The following is a 19,481-nucleotide window of genomic DNA, read 5'->3' on the forward strand; positions in this document are numbered from 1 at the left end:
TATATCCGACCCGTTCCGTCTGGACACACACTGCCTTAATATATGATCATGTCAAGCCAAAAAGAGCAAGCTTTAGTCTGATTGTTCTCGATCATTTATGTTAAGCCAAGAAGATACAGATAAAAACAGTGGTCAGTTTTTAAAACCATGTTTTCTTTAGGCTATTGTACAAAAACATGTGTTTATTACACTTACACTCACCGGCCACTTTATTAGGTACACTTTACTAGTACCGGGTTGGACCCGTTTTGCCTTCAGCGTTGCCATAATCCTTTGTGGCAGAGATTCAACAAGGTACTGGAAATTATTTTACTCCTTATTTACATGATAGCGTCAGATATGCTGCAGATTTGTCGGCTGCACATCCATGACGCCAATCTCCCGTTCCACATCCCAAAGGTGCTCTATTGAATTGAGATCTGGTGACTGTGGAGGCCATTTGAGTACAGTGAACTCATTGCCATGTTCAAGAAACCAGTCTGAGATGATTGGGCTTTATGACATGGTGCGTTATCCTGTGGCACCCGGTGTGGTCTTCTGCTGCTGTAGCCCATCTGCCTCAAGGTTGGATGTTCAGAGATGCTCTTCTGCAGATCTCGGTTGTAGCGAGTGCTTATTTGAGTTACTGTTGCCTTTTGATCAGCTGGAACCAGTCTGGCCATTCTCCTCTGACCTCTTGCATCAGGTGTATATTTTGCTGAGTGTGTTTGTTTGCTGTTTTGCCTGGTTTATGCTTGTCATTGGGAAATAAAACTAGCATTAATCCCGGTCTTATTTACCCTCTGGTGTTCCTTATTCGTAAATTATCATTGTCAAAAAGGGGCAAATGTTTGTAAAGTACCCTCTGTTTTGTTTAGGAACATCAATCAAATTTATTTTTATTTAATAATATTTTTTACTGTCTTATTTTGAATTTTAAGAGGGTTTTGTGGTAATAGTTAATATTTATGCAGTAATTAACGTTCATTTTCCCCTCTATTATTTCAGTTTTAATTTCTTGCAGTGTTATTGCAGTCACTGTAGTAGTATTTTCTGATTTATGCTGTGATAAAAATAGATTGAAAATAGAATAAAACTCCAATATCCAGTGTTCAGATTTTCTTCTAGATATGTTTGCACATCACTGCATATCTATTTGAAGAATGTGACTGATTTGCATATTTAAATAGCATTTTAGAGAACAGTTGTCTCATATTGTGATGAATCTAGTCGTGTATTTGAGACTTTATTTGTCAGGTTTTTGTCCTCAGATGTCTCCTATCTGTAGCACTAGTTTCTTCCCCATCTCCTCCAAAGATTTTTGACTGTGAAATGTAGCTGTAATGCGCTCAAAACCTGCCGAAACCACTTTAACTGTGCTTATCTGAAAATACAGGCACGCCTTAGAATGCTCATCAGCCAATCAGAATCAAGCATTCAGCCTCCCCTGCAGTATAATGCAAAGTATAAGTGTTTTTCTTCTGATCGAGCAAAACTGTTGCAAACAATTTATTTGTGTTGAATTTAAACAAATAAAATACATTTAATAATGTTCAACTTAATTTCAGCCCAAATAAGTTGTTTACAACCACTTAACGTCAAAAAAATTGAGTAAATCCAAGGAATCATCTTTGAATAATTTTTTTTCAGTGTGGCTGAAGTCCAACAAGTCAGATATTAATGCGGCTGAATTTCTGCTTTTCTAATGCTGCATGAGGTCTTACAGGCTCTGGGTCAATCGTGTCTCTGATCATTTTAAGCTTCACCAGCGTGGATGTTCAGATTTCCAGCAGCAGGGATTTTATTTCTCCTGAGCTTCATACAGACCGACACAGATTAACATGACAAATCTTCTTCTGTGTCACAGCCGTCCAGGAGAAGATGGACAAACTAGTGTAAATCACTAGATTATATTGAGCAAACAAGTTGTTTCTGTGGAAAATATTAGTTTTATAAATGGAGAAGACGTTTTTTAGTTTATATATAGAGCTGAAGTCAAAATGCTTTGCCTTTTTGGCATAATATAATTATTGATTAATAATGATTATTATTAAATATATATATATATATATATATATATATATATATATATATATATATATATATATATATATATATATATATATATATATATATTTTTATTATTATTATTATTATTTTTAGGGGTTTTCACCTTTATTTTTGATTGGATAGTAGAGAGAATTGACAGGAAAGCATGGGGAGCAAAGAGTGGGGAAGGATCGGCACAGGACCGCGAGGCGAAGTCGAACCCGGGTAGCCGCGAGCACCGTAGTGCATGTGTTGACGTATTAACCACTACCCCACTGACGCCGACTTATTATAATATTATAATATCTTATTGGAATTATATTATAATTATCAGTGTGTGTGTTGTTGAAATCAGCTGTTATTACACACAGCACAGTTCTGTACAGCCCGTGTTAATCCGGCTCCTCCTGCTGACCTGTGTGCAGTTTATACCTGAATCTGGGCCACGGGTGAAGCTCTGTGTGTTTTGTCTGCAGTCTCAGCGTCAGCTTTTAGACCTGATGAAATGCATGATGTGCAAAAAGCTCAGTGTGTTACGGTCACGAGAGTCAGACAGACCAGCGTCTGGTGCTGACGGAGACGCGAGACGCCGGCTGGTGCATTAATGTTGCGTCTGCCTTTGGTTTTATTAAGGTTATTTAGTCTTTACAGAGATGCCAGGAACTGAGGGGAACATTTTGAGATGTAGCAGGCGTTTATGCGGAGTTTAAGCATTTAGATGAGTTAAGAAACACTGATTTCATACTTAACTGACTATTAAGAATATTAATTTAATTTAATCTCCAAATTATATTAAGAAATAATAATAATAATAAAATATATATGGTAATAATATTCAAATTGTAAACTGCTTTTGGAGGCCATTCAATATGAAATTTATTTAATTTAAAAAATTTTTTAATAATTTAATGCTGTTAATTTTAACCCTGTCATAGTTTTTTATCGTGTGAATTATTTTGTATTTATTAATTAATTTATTGTTTGTTTTAATTTACATTTTAATTTCGGAATTTTATTGTTTAGTTTGTTTGTTTGTTTTTTTTAATCTATTTTAACCTTGATTTTTTCCCCCTTAAATTTGTTAGCCTTTTTTTTCAAATATAATTTTAATACATTTTTCTGATTTATTTTAAAATATTAATAATAATAAAAATGTATTAAAGTTTTAGTATAATTAGTTATAATATGTTATTATGTAATGTATATAATAATTATTATTAAATATGAATATTATTATAATAATTATTAATAATAAATATATAAATAAAAACTAGTTTAATATAATACAAGATGTCCACGGGGTCTTAAAGTATTAAAAGTTGATAAATCAATGTAGAGAAATTGAAGGCCCTTATAATGCTATATAATACTCTTAAGGCCCTGATAATGCAATATAATGCTATTTTGCAAGGTATAAAACTTTATATCATTTTTGATTATGCACTGTATGGTTGTATGCTAAAGCCTGCCTGAATTAAATCTGCGAATATCAGGATGCTGTGTTTATAAAATCAATGAAATTCTACTAGATTTGACATCATGCTGCTTCGTTTACTGCATGTAAGCAATGCAACACCGTTATTTCTGCAGATCTATAGGCACCAACCTGCTGAGTTAGCTCGATTTTTAGTATATGAATAATGTTTTAGTTTTGGATTAGTTTCTTTCCTCAATATTTAGTAACTATACTGTAAGTTAAAATCTCGCCAGTGTTTCCAGTTGAAACCTAAAGTGGTTTTAAGGTCTTAAAATGTATGAAAAGAATCTTCTAAAGGGTATTAAAAGGTATTGAATTTCACTCTCTGATTCCTGTATATAGTCAGTAATAGTAATTTCTGGATTTTCAATAGTTTCAGCTTTAGTTGACAGTAACTACTCTGATGTCTGGCTGTGAATTGTTCAGTTACATTTATTGCTATTGTCATTGTTATATATTATATATTATTGTTAATATGAACATGAAATCCATTAGGATAATAATGAAATTATTATATTAATTATATTAATTCTAATCGAATTTGCGATCAGATCCTAATTGTCTGAGTACATTACAGCCGTTTACATCATTAGTTTTGCAACCGCATTAAAACACCTCACAGAATCAGTCTATATTCTGGCTCTGATGGGATTATGTCATCCTGTTTAGTGTGTGTGCGCCAGAATCACTCTGTTGTGGCTCTGCTTTAGTGTGTGTGTGTCTTTCAGTGTCTGTAATCCAATCACAGAGGGATACGGTGTTGCCATGGCAACCACACAGCGGCTTCCCTGATGACCTCATCACTTTCACATGCGGTTTATTAAATCATGAGCTCATCAGCACAGCAGCAGTGATGTCATCGGTGTCAATGACCTGCTGCTTACTATTAAATGAATAAGTGCAGTTTCAGTTGGAAATGGCCTCGCTTGTGTTGTATGAGATGTTTTTAGATATCATTAGTGTTTAGAATAACTTCTTTAAAATATTACATATCTGACCTTGTTATGAAGTAACTAAATAAATAAAGAGATATTAAAATATTAATAATTCAAAATGTAGCAGGACAAAAATTATATTTAATTGTAAATTTTAAGTTTTAAAGGCAGCTCAATGCGGCTACATTTATAAGAACACAAATACAGTAACTATACTATTGTGATATATTTACTTGTTAAAATGTAATTAATAGTTTATTAAGATGTCATTCATTTCTATCAGTTTTCAGCATTATTAATTTTGTATTCAGAGTCAAACGATCCTTCAAAAATCTTTCCAATATGATTTTTTTGATGATAACCAAGCATTTTTTATTATTATCTATGTTATGCTGCTTAAAATGTTTGTTATATTTCATTAGTAATGATTTGTTGATAAATACGTTCAAAAGAACATTAATTCTACCCATTATATATATATAAATATATATATATATATATATATATATATATATATATATATATATATATATATATATATATATATATATATATATATATATGTCTGCAATTATTATTTATTATTTGATATTATTAATTTATTATATTAATTTATTAATATTAATTTATTTATATTAATTATAATATTACATGTTCAGAAATTTATTTTTGACTGACATTTGCTTTATATTCTGTAGTAAATTCAGCGCTGTGGTGCAGTTATTACAGTTATTACGACAGTAATATTTAGTCTGATGAATGTGGATTTGCTCTGCAGGATTCAGGTCAGCTCTAATCATCCATTAACAGCCGCAGGGTTTTGCACTTCTATAAATCAGTGATGTATGGCGTTATTATGATATTATGGGTGTTTTTATGATGGTGTGTGTGTGTGTGTGTTTTGTGTCCGCAGGGAATCATTCAGAAGATCGTGGACATTCATAAAGTGCAGCATGTGGTGTGTTTCGGGCTGCGTCTCACTCATGTGCCGTCGGGTGACGTTCACTGGCTGCACCCTGATGAGGGCGTGTCTCACGTCAGGGAGAAGTTTGAGCAGAAGCGCCCACAGGATGAGTGGAGGTAAAACACACACGCGTTTATATTCTCATATACTAGAGGATCTGTAATGCAGACTCCACTAAAGCAGCTGGATTTCCATCCTAATGTGAAAGTTCACAAAAGAAAACAAATAAACATCATAAATGTGAAATAAGGGCATTTGCACTTAAAAGACCTAGTCTAAATATACATACGAGTGTTTTTCTGAATGAAAAGGTTGTGATGGCGGCAGGAGGGAGAGGTTTCTCTTTTGTGTGTTTGATTTCTGTAGTTTTTCCCTCACAGATGGTAGTTTTATGTCTGTGAGCGTCAGGTCTGTCTCTGTTTGTTCGCTCACGGCAGCTTTTGTTCTGTCCGTCACACAGTAAAGAGACTGTGCAGTGATTTAACATCTGTCTTTCTGCTGCCGAACACAAGCTGCTGTTATTGTCAGAAACACTTGTAACACATCAGCTCGTAAAAAGGACGCTTCTGCTTTTGTGCTGTGCTGAATACTGCTTTATATGTTTCACATTTTATTTATTTTAATATAATAATATTAATAATAATAATAATAATATAATAATGATATAATAATAATAATAATAATAATAATAATATAATAATGATATAATACTAATAATAATATAATAATAATAATGATATAATAATAATAATGATATAATAATAATAATAATAATATAATAATAATAATGATATAATAATAATAATAATATAATAATAATAATGATATAATAATAATAATAATAATATAATAATAATAATAATAATAATAATGATATTAATAATAATAATAATGATGATAATAATAATAATAATTATTATTATTATTCTTCTTCTGCAGATCTGCAGATCTGCAGAGTGGATGCGCGCGTACTGAAGAGCGGTGTTGTCGCGCGCGCACTGATCAGCTGTGTTGTCGCGCGCGTACTGATCAGCTGTGTTGTCGCGCGCGTACTGATCAGCTGTGTTGTCGCGCGCGTACTCAAGAGCGGTGTTGTCGCGCGCCTACTGAAGGGCGGGACCGACGGTGTGCCGCTTCTCGGGGGCACTTTTGATCATTTTGGAAGGGCACTTTCTATCCAAGACTAAAAAGGGCATGTGCACTGCACAGGTTAAGCCCTATGTGTGCACGTGCCTGAGCAGGTGTAATATGCAGAATTCTGATATAGATTTTTTTTTACAACATAATATTAAGGTTATATTCATGTTTTATTTAGTTTTTTCTTTTGTTTGAGGTTTATCGAAAAATATGGCAATGTCAAACAACACTATTGTATTTACATATTTTAATTAGAAAAAAACAACAAACAAACAAAACATTTTATAATTAAGGCGCAGCTTGTGTTAAACAGGTTATTCCAGATAATAACAGTAGGGATAAATAATTGACAAGACAAAACATCCATATTAAAGACATTCACTCGATCATTATTTAACAATGCTATTTAAATAATCGAAGGGCATGGAAATTATCTTTTTATTATTTGTTTTGCTTTAATTTAATTTAATTTAATTTTTTATTTATTTTATATTAATTAAATAAATTTTTATTTCATTTTTATTTTATTTCAATTTAGTTTTGTTTTCAGTTTCAGTTTTATTTCATTTTGTATTATATTATTGTTATTATTATTTTATATTATTTTAATTTACTTTAATTTTGTATAACATAATTTTAATCTAGTTTAATTTTGTATTATATTATTTTATAATTTATTTTATTTTATTTTAATTTAATCTTATTTTATTTTAATTTAATTTAATATAATTTTTTATTTAAATAAATTTTATTTTATCTTGTTTTTTTTTTAATTTAATTTTGTATATTATTTTATATTTTATTTTAATTTAATTTTATTTATCTTATTTTAATTTTTCTTTTTATTTTGTACTTGGTATTTTATTTTAATATTTAAATCTGTTTTATTTTATTTATTTAATGACCATAACAATGCAATAATTGTATTGGTCTAGAACAGCACACTTTAGTTTCTTATCCCCTCCCCAATGGTCATCCAATTATGAGCACCTGTATGTGTGTGTGTGTGTGTGTGTGTGTGCGTGCATGCGTGTGTGTGTTTGATGCTTTAGGCACATGATGATGTCTCCTGTCCGTCTCTTTAATCTGCAGTCTTTTATTCTGTGTGTTCAGGTATGAGCTGAGGATCCGTTACCTGCCGAAGGGCTTCCTGACTCAATTCACTGAAGACAAACCCACACTCAACTACTTCTATCAGCAGGTGAGTGTCTCTGAGTGTGTATGTTTATGTGTGTCTGTGCGCGTGCCATTCAGAAGCCTCATCAGCTCACAGCAGCGCAGCATTGAGTGTGTGATTTCCCAGAATCCTCCTCCTGGACTCATGCTTTAGCTTTATAGAGGCTGTTGAGGATGTGGACAAAAGAAGGAGGTGACGGCAGTGTGTGTGTGTGTGTGTGTGTGTGTCTACACAGATTAACTGCTTTTATTCTGCAGTGTGTGACGACTGATTTACTGTGTGTGTTTGGAGATGAACACCTGCTGCTGTGTCACTGTATAAAACAGCAAACAGCTGGTGCTCACACACTCATTCACACACACTCATTCACACGCACAGATACACACACACACTGTTGTAACAATAACAATGACATCACATATAATTACATCACATGATGCACGTGACCTTTTTTGTATTAAATAATAAGTTAAAATAATAATTATATTGTGTGTGCGTGTGTGTGTGTGTGCGCATGTGTGTGTGTGTGTGTGTGCGGCAGGTGAAGAATGACTACATGCTGGAGGTTGCGGATCAGGTGGAGCAGGAGGTGGCGCTGAAGCTGGGCTGTCTGGAGATCAGGTGTGTGAACTCTGGCTCATGTCAGACATATACACACAGACACACACACACTCATACACACACACACACACTGACCTGTGCTGTTTCTGCTGCAGGAGATTCTACAGAGAGATGAGGGGAAACGCTCTTGATAAAAAGTCCAACTACGAGCTCTTAGAGTGAGTACTGATGACTGACACACACACACATACACACACACACACACACACACACACACACACACACACACACACACGCACACACACACACACACACACACACGTTTATTTTTGTGAATTGTGGGGATATTCCCAGTTCCTAGGCTGGTTTAATTCATAAAAATGTAAATATATATATTTCTGAACCATTTTTTTATTAAATTGTGTTTAATTTTAATACATTTTATTTTAATTTTGCTTTATTTTGTTTCATTTTAATTTACATTTAAATACATTTTATTTAATTTCACTGCTTCAACAATTCGTTTCATTAAATGTACTTATTTATTCATTTATAAAATGAATATATTTATTTAAATTAATGATTTTTTTTTACTTGCACAAATATTAGTTTAATTGAATTAAATAAATGTTATTTTTTAAATTAAATTTAAATGTATTTTATTTTATTTCCCTAGCCTCGAAGATTGGTTTTAAAAATATCTGTGTAATTCTTAGCTATTTTTATTTCACTTTTTGTAAGTTATTTATAGTTGAAATAGTAGAACATTTGAATAATTAAACTTTTGTATATAATTTTAACAGTTTTTTATATAGTTTCAGTTTTATTGAACTATACTAACTGTGCTTAATTACACTCATGAACAACTGATTAGATTATAAACTGCATTATAACATCATCGTCTCTTGCTGTAATTTTACTTATCATATTCGTGATGACTTATATTATTTCTGTAGTATTTGTGTAGCTGTGTGTGTGTGTGTGTGTGTGTGTGTGTGTGTGTGTGTGTGTGTGTGTGTGTGTGTGTGTGTGTGTGTGTGTGTGTGTGTGTGTTTGTTCACTTCTCTGAACTGGATTTTTAGTGCAGTGGTTTAAGCGATCGTCGATTCTGGATGTCCATAAACACTGGTGAATAGTTTGGCGGAGAGCCACCGGTTAAAGCTGAAGCCAAGCGCTTTTCATTTCCATCCAATGATGAAACAATCATCAGGGACTGTGGAGTTTTATTGGCCTTTAAATCCACAGTCAGAGAAAACACACCGACACACACTCTGTAATACTGCAATATTAGCATGCACCTGAAAAGATCTGACCGGTGTGCAGTTTATTTGTCATAGCAAGTGCTCAAAAATGACAATTCAACAATTTAGCATGTTTATAAACGTTTGGTAAAGACATAAAAGTCCTTCAGATCAAGCAAATCTTGCTGATTAAAAAGAATTTCACTGCATCTGCCTCTGCTTTGTCTCCTGTTTCTGCGTTACAGGAAGGATGTTGGTCTTCGCCGCTTCTTCCCCAAGAGCTTGTTGGAGTCGGTGAAGGTGAGTCTGTGTTTTCTGGACAAACACATTGTCTGTTGGGTGTTTAATCAATTGTGTGCTGGTAGACCTGATGTGATTGGCTCAAATTAAGTCATTTGCATGAAATCATATTGATGAATGATACTGCCCTCATGTATATATCTGTGAGAGAGAGACGCCCCATTCACACTAAGGTTCAGCGCTTGACTGAGGGTGTGTCTGAAGTTGGGGCTAACGCGATCGTCATAGCAGCGTCAGCCAATGAAATTCAATCAGCAATAAGCCACTGTCTAGCTGGTGTATTTGCATACAGCGATCTGATTGGCTGACACTTCTGTGGGCGCTTGAAAAGTTGAGCTAGTCCCAACTGCTGCAGCGAGCAACACCTCTGAAGCGGCGCCGACGGATCCACAATGCAGTTTGGCAACACCTGACGTCACCCATTCAAAGTGACGCTGACGCCCTGTGTGAATGGGGTGAGAGAGAAAGAGTTGAAGTCAGAATTATTAGCCCCCCTGTATATTTTCTCTCCAATTTCTGTTTAACAGAGAGCAGATTTTTCAACACATTTCTAATCATAATAGTTGTAATAGTTCATCTCTAATAACTGATTTATTTTTGCCATGATGACAGCACATAATATTAGACTAGATATTCTTCAAGATACTAGTATACAGCTTAAAGTGACATGTAAAAGCTTAACTAGGGTAATCAGGGTAAAGTTAGGGTAATTAGGCAAGTCATTGTATAGCAGTGGTTTATTCTGGAGACAATCCAAAACAATTATTGCTGAAGGGGGCTAACAATATTGACCTTAAAATGGCTTTAAAACAATTAATAACTGCTTTTCTTCTAGCCGAAATAAAACAAATAAAACTTTCTCCAGAAGAAAAAATATTATCAGACACACTGTGAAAATTTCCTGAATCTGTTCAACATCAAAAAATTAAATATATTAAAGTAATTTATTTAAAAACTCTAAAAACTTTTTTAACGGTCTCAATTACGTCTGCACTGTTATTTTAATAGCATTAATTATTAATGATGTGTCTCAATAAAATAGAAAAGAGGCAAATTTTCTCAAGTAAAGCCGCCTTCTTCCAGCTTTTTTGACCTTTCCCATAATGCCTCTGCAGATGTAAACTCAGATACGGCTTTGACTTCCTGTCAGGAAGGGTGGATCGTCCATCTGAAGTGACCGCTCGTGTTTTCTGATATGATCTGTGTGCGTGTGTGTGTGTGTGTGTGCGTGCGTGCGTGTGTGTGTGCGTGTGTGTGTGCGTGTGTGTGTGTGTGTGTGTGTGTGTATAATGTTATTAGGGTTCCAATCATACCTTTCAGAGTTTAGACGATCACTAACAGCTTTGCTATCGTATTTAATGTATTGTTATTGTATGTAATAACAGTGCTAATATTGAAAATATATTAACAGCACTAACATCATAAATATAATAACAGCTGAAATAGATCATTATAGATGACTTTGGTGTTTATTATTGTGTCTTATTGATTATACATATTACTACCAAAAACATTTGTATTAATAAAAGGAAATACCAGTTTGAAGTGTTTTCAAGCTGATTTTGCACATTTATCTTGACATTAGCCTGTGCTTCAGCACGATGTTATTAGTTTGATTGTTTTGGATCAGTGTGTTTGAAGTGTAACGCTGCTCTTTCTGTCTGGGTTTCAGGCTAAAACACTGAGGAAACAGATCCAGCAAACTTTTAAGCAGTTCGCCAACCTGAACGATGAGCAGAGCGTCCTCAAGTTTTTCGAGATCCTGGCGCCCGTTTACAGATTCGACAAAGAGTGTTTCCGCTGCGCTCTCGGGGTACGACACGTCACTGCTCATCATCACTGAATATACTGCTGAAAATGGCTGAAAATACTGAAAAATTACTAGAAATACTGCTGAAAATACTGGTGAATATACTGCTGAAAATGACTTAAAATACTGCTGAAAATACTGGTGAATATACTGCTGAAAATGACTGAAAATACTGAAAAAATTACTAGAAATACTGCTGAAAATACTGGTGAATATACTGCTGAAAATGACTTAAAATACTGCTGAAAATACTGGTGAATATACTGCTGAAAATGACTGAAAATACTGAGAAAAATGATTAGAAATACTGCTGAAAATACTGATCAATATACTGCTAAAATATTGCTGAAGAACTGAGGAAAATGACTAAATATTGCTGAAATTGACTAGAAATACTGCTTGAAATACCAATATTTTTAGCTATTTTCAGCAGCATGTTCATCTGTATAATACTGCTGAAAATGACTGAAAATACTGAGAAAAATTATTAGAAATACTGCTGAAAATACCAATGAACATACTGCTGAAAATGACTAAAATACAGATGAAAATACTGGTTAAATACTAATGAAAATGCTGATGAACATACTGCTGAAAATGGCTAAAAATATTGCTGAAATATTGATGAAAATATAGATCAACAAACTGCTAAAAATGACTGAAATTATTACCGAAAATGACAAAATTATTACTGAAAATGCCTGAAATCCTGGTCTGTTCTGCCCTCTAGTGCTCCTTGGTGAAATTACACACCCTGACACTGATATGAATGGAGTTTTACACAGCTATGAATGGTTCTTGTTAGTTATTAAGCTGTATTTGGCATTACACTATATACTATATAAAACATTTGGTGTAAGGAAATGAATGCTTTTATTTAGCAGGGGTGCGTTAAATTGATCCAAAGTGAAAGAAAAGACATTTCTGTTTAAAATAGTGAATAAATAACTTTCTATTTATTAAAAAAAAAATAAAAAAATGTATTACATTTTCCACCAAAATGTGAAGCAACTGAAATAATTAAATGTCAATAAATCTTCATTTGTATTCATCATTATTATTATTTTTTTTACAAAAAATGTCAAATAATATTACAATTTTACATACATTAGTAATATTACTGTATTTTTGATCAAATGACAGCTTTGTTCATTTTAAAATTAAAATAACTCTATATTTATATCATTAAATGTTCAATTATTTACATTTTAATTGAATTATTTGTTTAAAATATTGGTAATCATGTTTAACTTTCTCTCTTTGTTTCTGTTTCAGTCGAGTTGGGTCATCTCAGTGGATCTTGCGATTGGTCCAGAAGAGGGCATCAGTTACCTGACAGACAAGGGCTCCACGGTAATATTAATAATAATTATTCTTTCTATTCATATAGCGCTTTTCTGGACACTCAAAGCACTTTACACATTCGGGGTAGATCTCCTCAGAAACCACCACCAGTGTGCAGCATCCCCCTGGATGCCAGGGTTAAACCCCTACCCTTTTTCCAAGGACATCCTAGGATTTTTAACATCCACAAAGAGTCAGGACCTCGAATTAACAGCGCTCACTGAGCAGTATAAAGTCCTCTTCACTATACTGGGACGTTAGGTCCTACACAGACCGCAGCTTGAGCGCCTCCTGCTGGTCTCACTAACACTACTTTAAGCAGCAACCTAGCTTTAACATGTGGTCTCCTATCCAGATACTGACCATGCTTGGCTTCAGTGGGCGACCAAGTGAGAGCTGCAGAGAGCTAGCTGCCAGTAACCTTATTACCTCCATCTCCATAACAATAACCAACGAGTTCCATCTATTTATCTTAATCTGAGTTATTTCTGTTTGTTTATTAGTTCTATTTATGAGTAGCTCCGCCCACAGTCAAATCCTATTGGTCCTGCTATTAAAAACGAAAGTTGTGAGTGGCTCTAACTCTTATAAATCAGTCATCAATGAGGTCTGAGCTGAGTTTGCTCCTCTAATAATGATTCAGTTCAGCTCAATAGGAACATCATTGTTTAAAGACGTGATTGACTGCAGGGCTGATGCTTTCACAGGAAATGTTGAGGCTCAGCAGTCTGATGTTTGTGAGAGGGAATTTCTTCATGTTTTCTGTGCCGTCTGAGCGCATGTTTCTCTGCTTTTAGCCCACACACCTGGCCAACTTGACTCAGGTGCAGAGCATCCATTACTCCTGCGTGGAGGAGAAGGAGAGGAAGGGTGTGTTACAGCTGGACGTGGCTGGAGCCGCAGAGGTAAAACACACACAGATGTGAAGCGCTGATGTTTTGATGTCTGCTGGAAGTGTTTAGATTGTGATCTGTGACTCAGGAGGCTGTATATCCAGCTCTGCAGGCTGTCATTTCAGTCTGTCACTGTTATTTTGGGTCTTGGCATCCTCATCTGTACTTTGTCAGTGTTTTTCTCTCTTTCTGACTGTCTGTCTGTCCTCCGGGAGGCATCTTTACACAGGTTTAGAGAATCTGGTGGATTTCTTAGGCTGATTTAGTCAGTGTCGTGTTATTGTTTAATAAAACTAAGATATTAAAAACGAGTTGGAGTATAACAGAAAAAATATATGTAAGACATATTACTAGATTACTAGTTACTAATATATTAGATATACTATATTACATATACTATACAGACTAAATGTACCATATTTTTACTAAATGCACTATATAGATATGGTATATATGCTAAACTGAAAAAATAAAGCTGATTATGAAGATTGTCATTTGTAAATAGAAATAAAATTAGTAAAAGTGGCTGATTTTAAGAATAATCAAATGTAAATAAATATTAAAATCGCTAGTTAATAAATTGGAAAAATATATATAAATTAGAAATGTTGCCTAGGCAACCAAATAAATTTTCTGAGATAATTTGTGGGCGTGTCTAAGATCACTTCTGGGCGTGTCTGATATTTTGTATGTGTGCCAGATAATTTGTGGGCGTATCTGACATAATTGTGGGTGTGTTTGTGAATTTGTTGTGGGTGTGTTTGTGAATTTGTGGGTGTACATTAGATAATCTGTGGGCGTATCTGTGGGCGTCGGCAGTTTGTGGGCGTGTCTGAGATAACTTGTGAATGTCTTAGTTTGTTTTTTATTTTTAATATAATTGTCTTTATCTTTATCTTTAATATAATTATCTTTTGTGGGCATGTCTGGGTTAATTTGTGGGCGTGTCTGAGATGATTTGTGGGCGTATATAAAATAATTGTGGGTGTAAAGGAGAATTTTTGGAGGCGTACCTAAAGAAAATGTGGGCATATTTGAGAATTTTTGGGTCTATATTAAATAATCTGTCGACGAATCTAAATTTAATTTGTGGGCGTATATGAAATCATTTGTCATGTTTGAGTTAATTCACGGATGTCTTAATTCTTGGTCTGTCTTATATCGCTTGTGGGCGTGTCTGAGATAATTTGTGGGTGTGTCTGAGATCATTTGTGGGTGTGTCTGAGATCATTTGTGGTTGTTTATGAGATCATTTGTGGGTGTGTCTGAGATCATTTGTGGGTGTGTCTGAGATCATTTGTGGGTGTGTGAGAATTTGTGGTCATGTCTGAGGTAATTTGTGGGCGTGTCTAATATAATTTGTGGGTGTGTCTGAGATAATTTGTGGGTGTGTCTGAGATAATTTGTGGACGTCTCTGAGATAATTTGTGGGCGTGTATAAAATAATATGTGGGCGTGTCTGAGTTAATTTGTGGGCGTGTATGAGATAATTTAATGGTGTGTCTGAGATAAGGGGTGGTTATGTCTGAGATAATTTGTGGGCGTGTCTGAGATTATTTGTGGTCGTGTCTAAAGTAATTTGTGGGTGTGTTTGAGATAAATTGTGGGCTTGTATGAGATAATTTGTGGGCGTGTATGTAATAATTTGTGGGTGTGTATGAGATAATTTGTGGCCGTGTATGAGATAATTTGTAGGTGTGTCTGAGATAATTTGTGGGCGTGTCTGAGATAATTTGTGGGCCTGTATGAGATCATTTGTAGGTGTGTCTGAGATCATTTTTGGGCATGTCTGAAATAATTTGTGGGCGTGTATGAGATCATTTGTGGATGTCTTATATTGTTTGTGGGTGTGTCTTATATAATTTGTGGGCGTGTCTTATATAGTTTGTGGGTGTGCCTAATGTCATTTGTGGGTGTGTCAGATAATTTGTGGGCGTGTCTGATATTTATGAGGATGTCTGAAATCATTTAAGACCCTTTTTCAGCCTTGTGGGTGTGTCTCCAGTGTGTGTGTGTGTGGTCAGTGCAGCTGGTCTGTGTTGTATCTTGACCTCATCATGAGGCTGCTGTGTGTGATAAAGGCTCATTGTGAGTGTGTTTGCTTCTCGCAGCCTCTCACGATCAGCACGCCGTCTTTCTCCACCGCCGAGAACATGGCCGACCTCATCGACGGATACTGTCGCCTGCTCAATGCCGTCAACCAGTCCTTCATCATCAGACCTCAGAAAGGTACACACTGATGCATTGTGGGATGTCTGGAGCCTGTACGCTATGAATGGGATGCATTGAGTAGGGAATCTCAATACAAATAGAAAGTGTAGAACTTTCTATAAATAGAAACTGTAGTGAGATATGAAGCGCAGTTGTTGGTGTTTGGGTGTGTCGTGTTTCTCTGTTTGATTTATACACTGATGTTGTATGTGTTTCTGGTCTACAGATGGTGAAAGAGCTCTTCCATCCATTCCAAAGTAAGTCATAAATCCAGAGCGCTGAGCTGTTTAATAAACTGACGTCAGGCTGGAGATTCATACGGTCTCACAGTGAAGCTTCAGTGCATCCAAAACAACCCTAAACTACAGGCAGTACAGCTGGAGGGTATTGCCGATAGTCACTCAATATTTGGTTAATACTTCAATTTTTATTGCAGAGAAGTTTCCAAAAGAGCATCATTAGACTTATTTAAAAATCTAAAGTCTGGAGACAAAAATGTGTATATTATTTTTATTATAAAATGCTGAATTATATTTTGCATTGCATATATGTAATATTTTATCATCTTTACAAATATGTGTACATATAGACTTTTAAAAAATATTGTAATATTATAAAGTTAGTTTTCATTGATATTATTATTGATAATTATATTATTTTATTTTTACTATTATTATTATTATAAATGCAGAGTTTTTTGCATTGCATATATGTATTTTTTTATAATATTTTAAAATATGTAAACATAAAAATTTTGTGATATTATAAAAAAGTATTGTTTTTATGACTATTATGGTTATTTTATTATGAATGATGATAATCATATCATTATTCTAAAATGCAGATTTAGAATTTATTTAATTTGCATTGCATATGTAATATATCTTATTTATTATATAACATTTCAAATATATTGTAGAAATATTATTTAGTGTTTTATTATCATTATTATTATTAATATTGTTAAAGCTGATTTATATTGTCTTTATATAAAATTTTATAATATTCTATTTATAATATAAAAACATTTAAAATATTGTAATATTATAAAAAAGCGTATTATTATCATGATTAATTATTATGAATCATAATAATAATATTGTGAAATGCAAATTTCTATTTTGTATTGCATATATATTTTAAAAATATAACATTTAAAAAATATTGTAATATAAAAATCTTTAGTGTTTTATTATTATTATTATTTATTATTATTATTATTATTATAATATGCTGATATATATATTTTTTATTGCATTTATATAATATTTTATCATATTTAAAAAAATAAACATTCTTAAATTATAGTAATATATTCTTTGTCACCCAGTTCTACTTGTGGGCCTATAATATACATATGCTAAATGTTTTTAATTATACATTACATAATTCAGTATAAATTTGATTATTAATTTTGTTTTCACCTTCTGCCAAATGCACATTTTAAGATTTTAATCTTCACCTGAGCCCAGAAAGTTGATAAATCATACACACATTTGTGTTTAGACACAATACTAATAATCCTTATTTTGTTTCTGCCATAGACTTGCTAACAATGAGAAGCGGCTTGAGGGGATTCGGGCAGGAGTTCGGGCCATTTCTGTTTCAGGTAAGACACCTCTTTAATTTATATAATTATTATTTTTATTTTATGTTAAACTGATGTCTCCATCTGTCCTCTGAAGACTCTCTGGTTCAGACGCCCACCAAAGCTGCTAAAGCTCGCCGTTTTCTCCTTCCGTTTGTCCTCTGTTCCCATGATTCTCCTCATAAGGGTACATGCTGCTCTGTGTGTGCGTGTGTGAACACTAACCTCATCTGATCTCCCTCATTGACACATGTTCTGCATTATCACGTCCGTCTGTTTCTCATTGGTTCATACTGCAGGTGTTTAATATATACTTGGATTTTTTTAGCTGGAGGCGAATGCTGTTTTGATTCTAGTGTGCAATAATTTTTTTTTTTAATTGTGCCCCTTATAAGGATGCAGTTTTTTTAATGTCACTTGACCAATCAAGTTATGTTTTTCTTCACATTGGCCACGCCTCCTCTGTGACTCCGCCCTATGGTGTGTTTGCTTTGCAGGTTGGGCAGGAAACTGAACATAATGTTTAAAAACGTCCATTTCCCGCTAACATTTGAGCACTGTTGAGCGAATTTTTCAACAGCGTTGATTTTCCATTGTGTTCACATGCTCAACAGAATTTGTGATTGGCCGTGGAGGTCATCAGTTCATCGAACTCACCGCTGTTTACTGAGTCTAACCACAGATACAGGCACACTGGAGGGGTTTAAAGCAGCGAAGATCAGCTGGTCTGTTAATAAGCTGGCATACGAGCGATCCGCTGATGAATCGACTGATCTTCACTGCTTTAAAAAGCACCAGTGTCCCTGTATCTGTGGGTACACTCAGTAAACATCGGTGAGTTCGGTGAACTGATGAGCTTCAAGGCCAATCACAGTCATTTCTGTTGAGCACGTGAACACAATGGGAAATTAGTGCTGTTTAAGAACACGCTCAACAGCGCTCAAATGATAGCAGGAAATGGACATTGTTAAAATCTTAGTACTGATTGGTTCGAATTCCAGTATCGGGACAACACTAATTTAATGGTTATTGTTTTTTTTTTTGCCACAATTGACATTGTTTAAGGGATTAATGTCAAGATGCAAAAAAATAAAGAATTATATTTTGCCTGAACAATGTATATTTGAGAAATTTAACAGAAAATGTATGTATTTGGCTTTTTCTAAAACACTTCGTGTTAAATAAACACATTGTTTATTCATTTACATCACTGCTGTGTAAACAAAACAATGAATAATAAGTAATATATTTTATATTTTAGTGAATTATGTAAATTATATATTGCATTTGGAAATGGTATACAATATTTTTGCATTTAAATATATAAGATAATCAATAATAATTTATTAACATATAATTTATAATATGCATATAATTTATTTGTAGATTTTTATGTTATAGTGATGAGATGTAGACAATTTTACATTTATTTTGTTTAAGAAATGTAAAAGTGTCTTATTCCTTTACTGATTTATATATAGAATGCTCAACGTTCAAAATATATTAGAGAAAATCATCCCATTTATTTTATTTTATTTATTTTTATATTGTTTATCTTTATATTATTTATTTTAAATTTATTTTATTTTAATGTATTTTCTTTATTTAGTTTTTTTTTATATTATTTATTTTTAGTTTATTTTATTATAATTTTTTAAATGTAATTTTTATATATTTTAATATTATTTATTTTTTATTTATTTAATTGAATTGTATTTAATTTATTTTTAATATATTTGTATTTATTTTTTATCGTTTATTTTTATATTATTTATTCATTATTTATTTATTTTATTGTATTTTATTTATTTATTT

At 33.3% G+C, this 19,481-nt stretch overlaps 1 protein-coding gene across 1 annotated transcript in view; it reads left to right on the plus strand.

Moving 5' to 3' along the window:
* ptk2aa (protein tyrosine kinase 2aa) overlaps positions 1-19,481 on the plus strand; it is a gene marked incomplete at its 3' end in the record, with an annotated part of 106,583 nt that overhangs the window by 49,141 nt on the left and 37,961 nt on the right. Inside the window, 11 exon segments of the mRNA NM_198819.1 lie at positions 5,354-5,520; positions 7,655-7,742; positions 8,260-8,339; positions 8,435-8,497; positions 9,766-9,820; positions 11,493-11,633; positions 12,906-12,983; positions 13,772-13,879; positions 15,979-16,096; positions 16,305-16,335; positions 17,623-17,687. Coding sequence (NP_942114.1) covers positions 5,354-5,520; positions 7,655-7,742; positions 8,260-8,339; positions 8,435-8,497; positions 9,766-9,820; positions 11,493-11,633; positions 12,906-12,983; positions 13,772-13,879; positions 15,979-16,096; positions 16,305-16,335; positions 17,623-17,687 — 994 coding nt within the window.

The sequence above is a fragment of the Danio rerio genome, chromosome 19 (genome assembly GCF_049306965.1).
Source record: "Danio rerio strain Tuebingen ecotype United States chromosome 19, GRCz12tu, whole genome shotgun sequence".
NCBI classification, from domain to species: domain Eukaryota; kingdom Metazoa; phylum Chordata; class Actinopteri; order Cypriniformes; family Danionidae; genus Danio; species Danio rerio.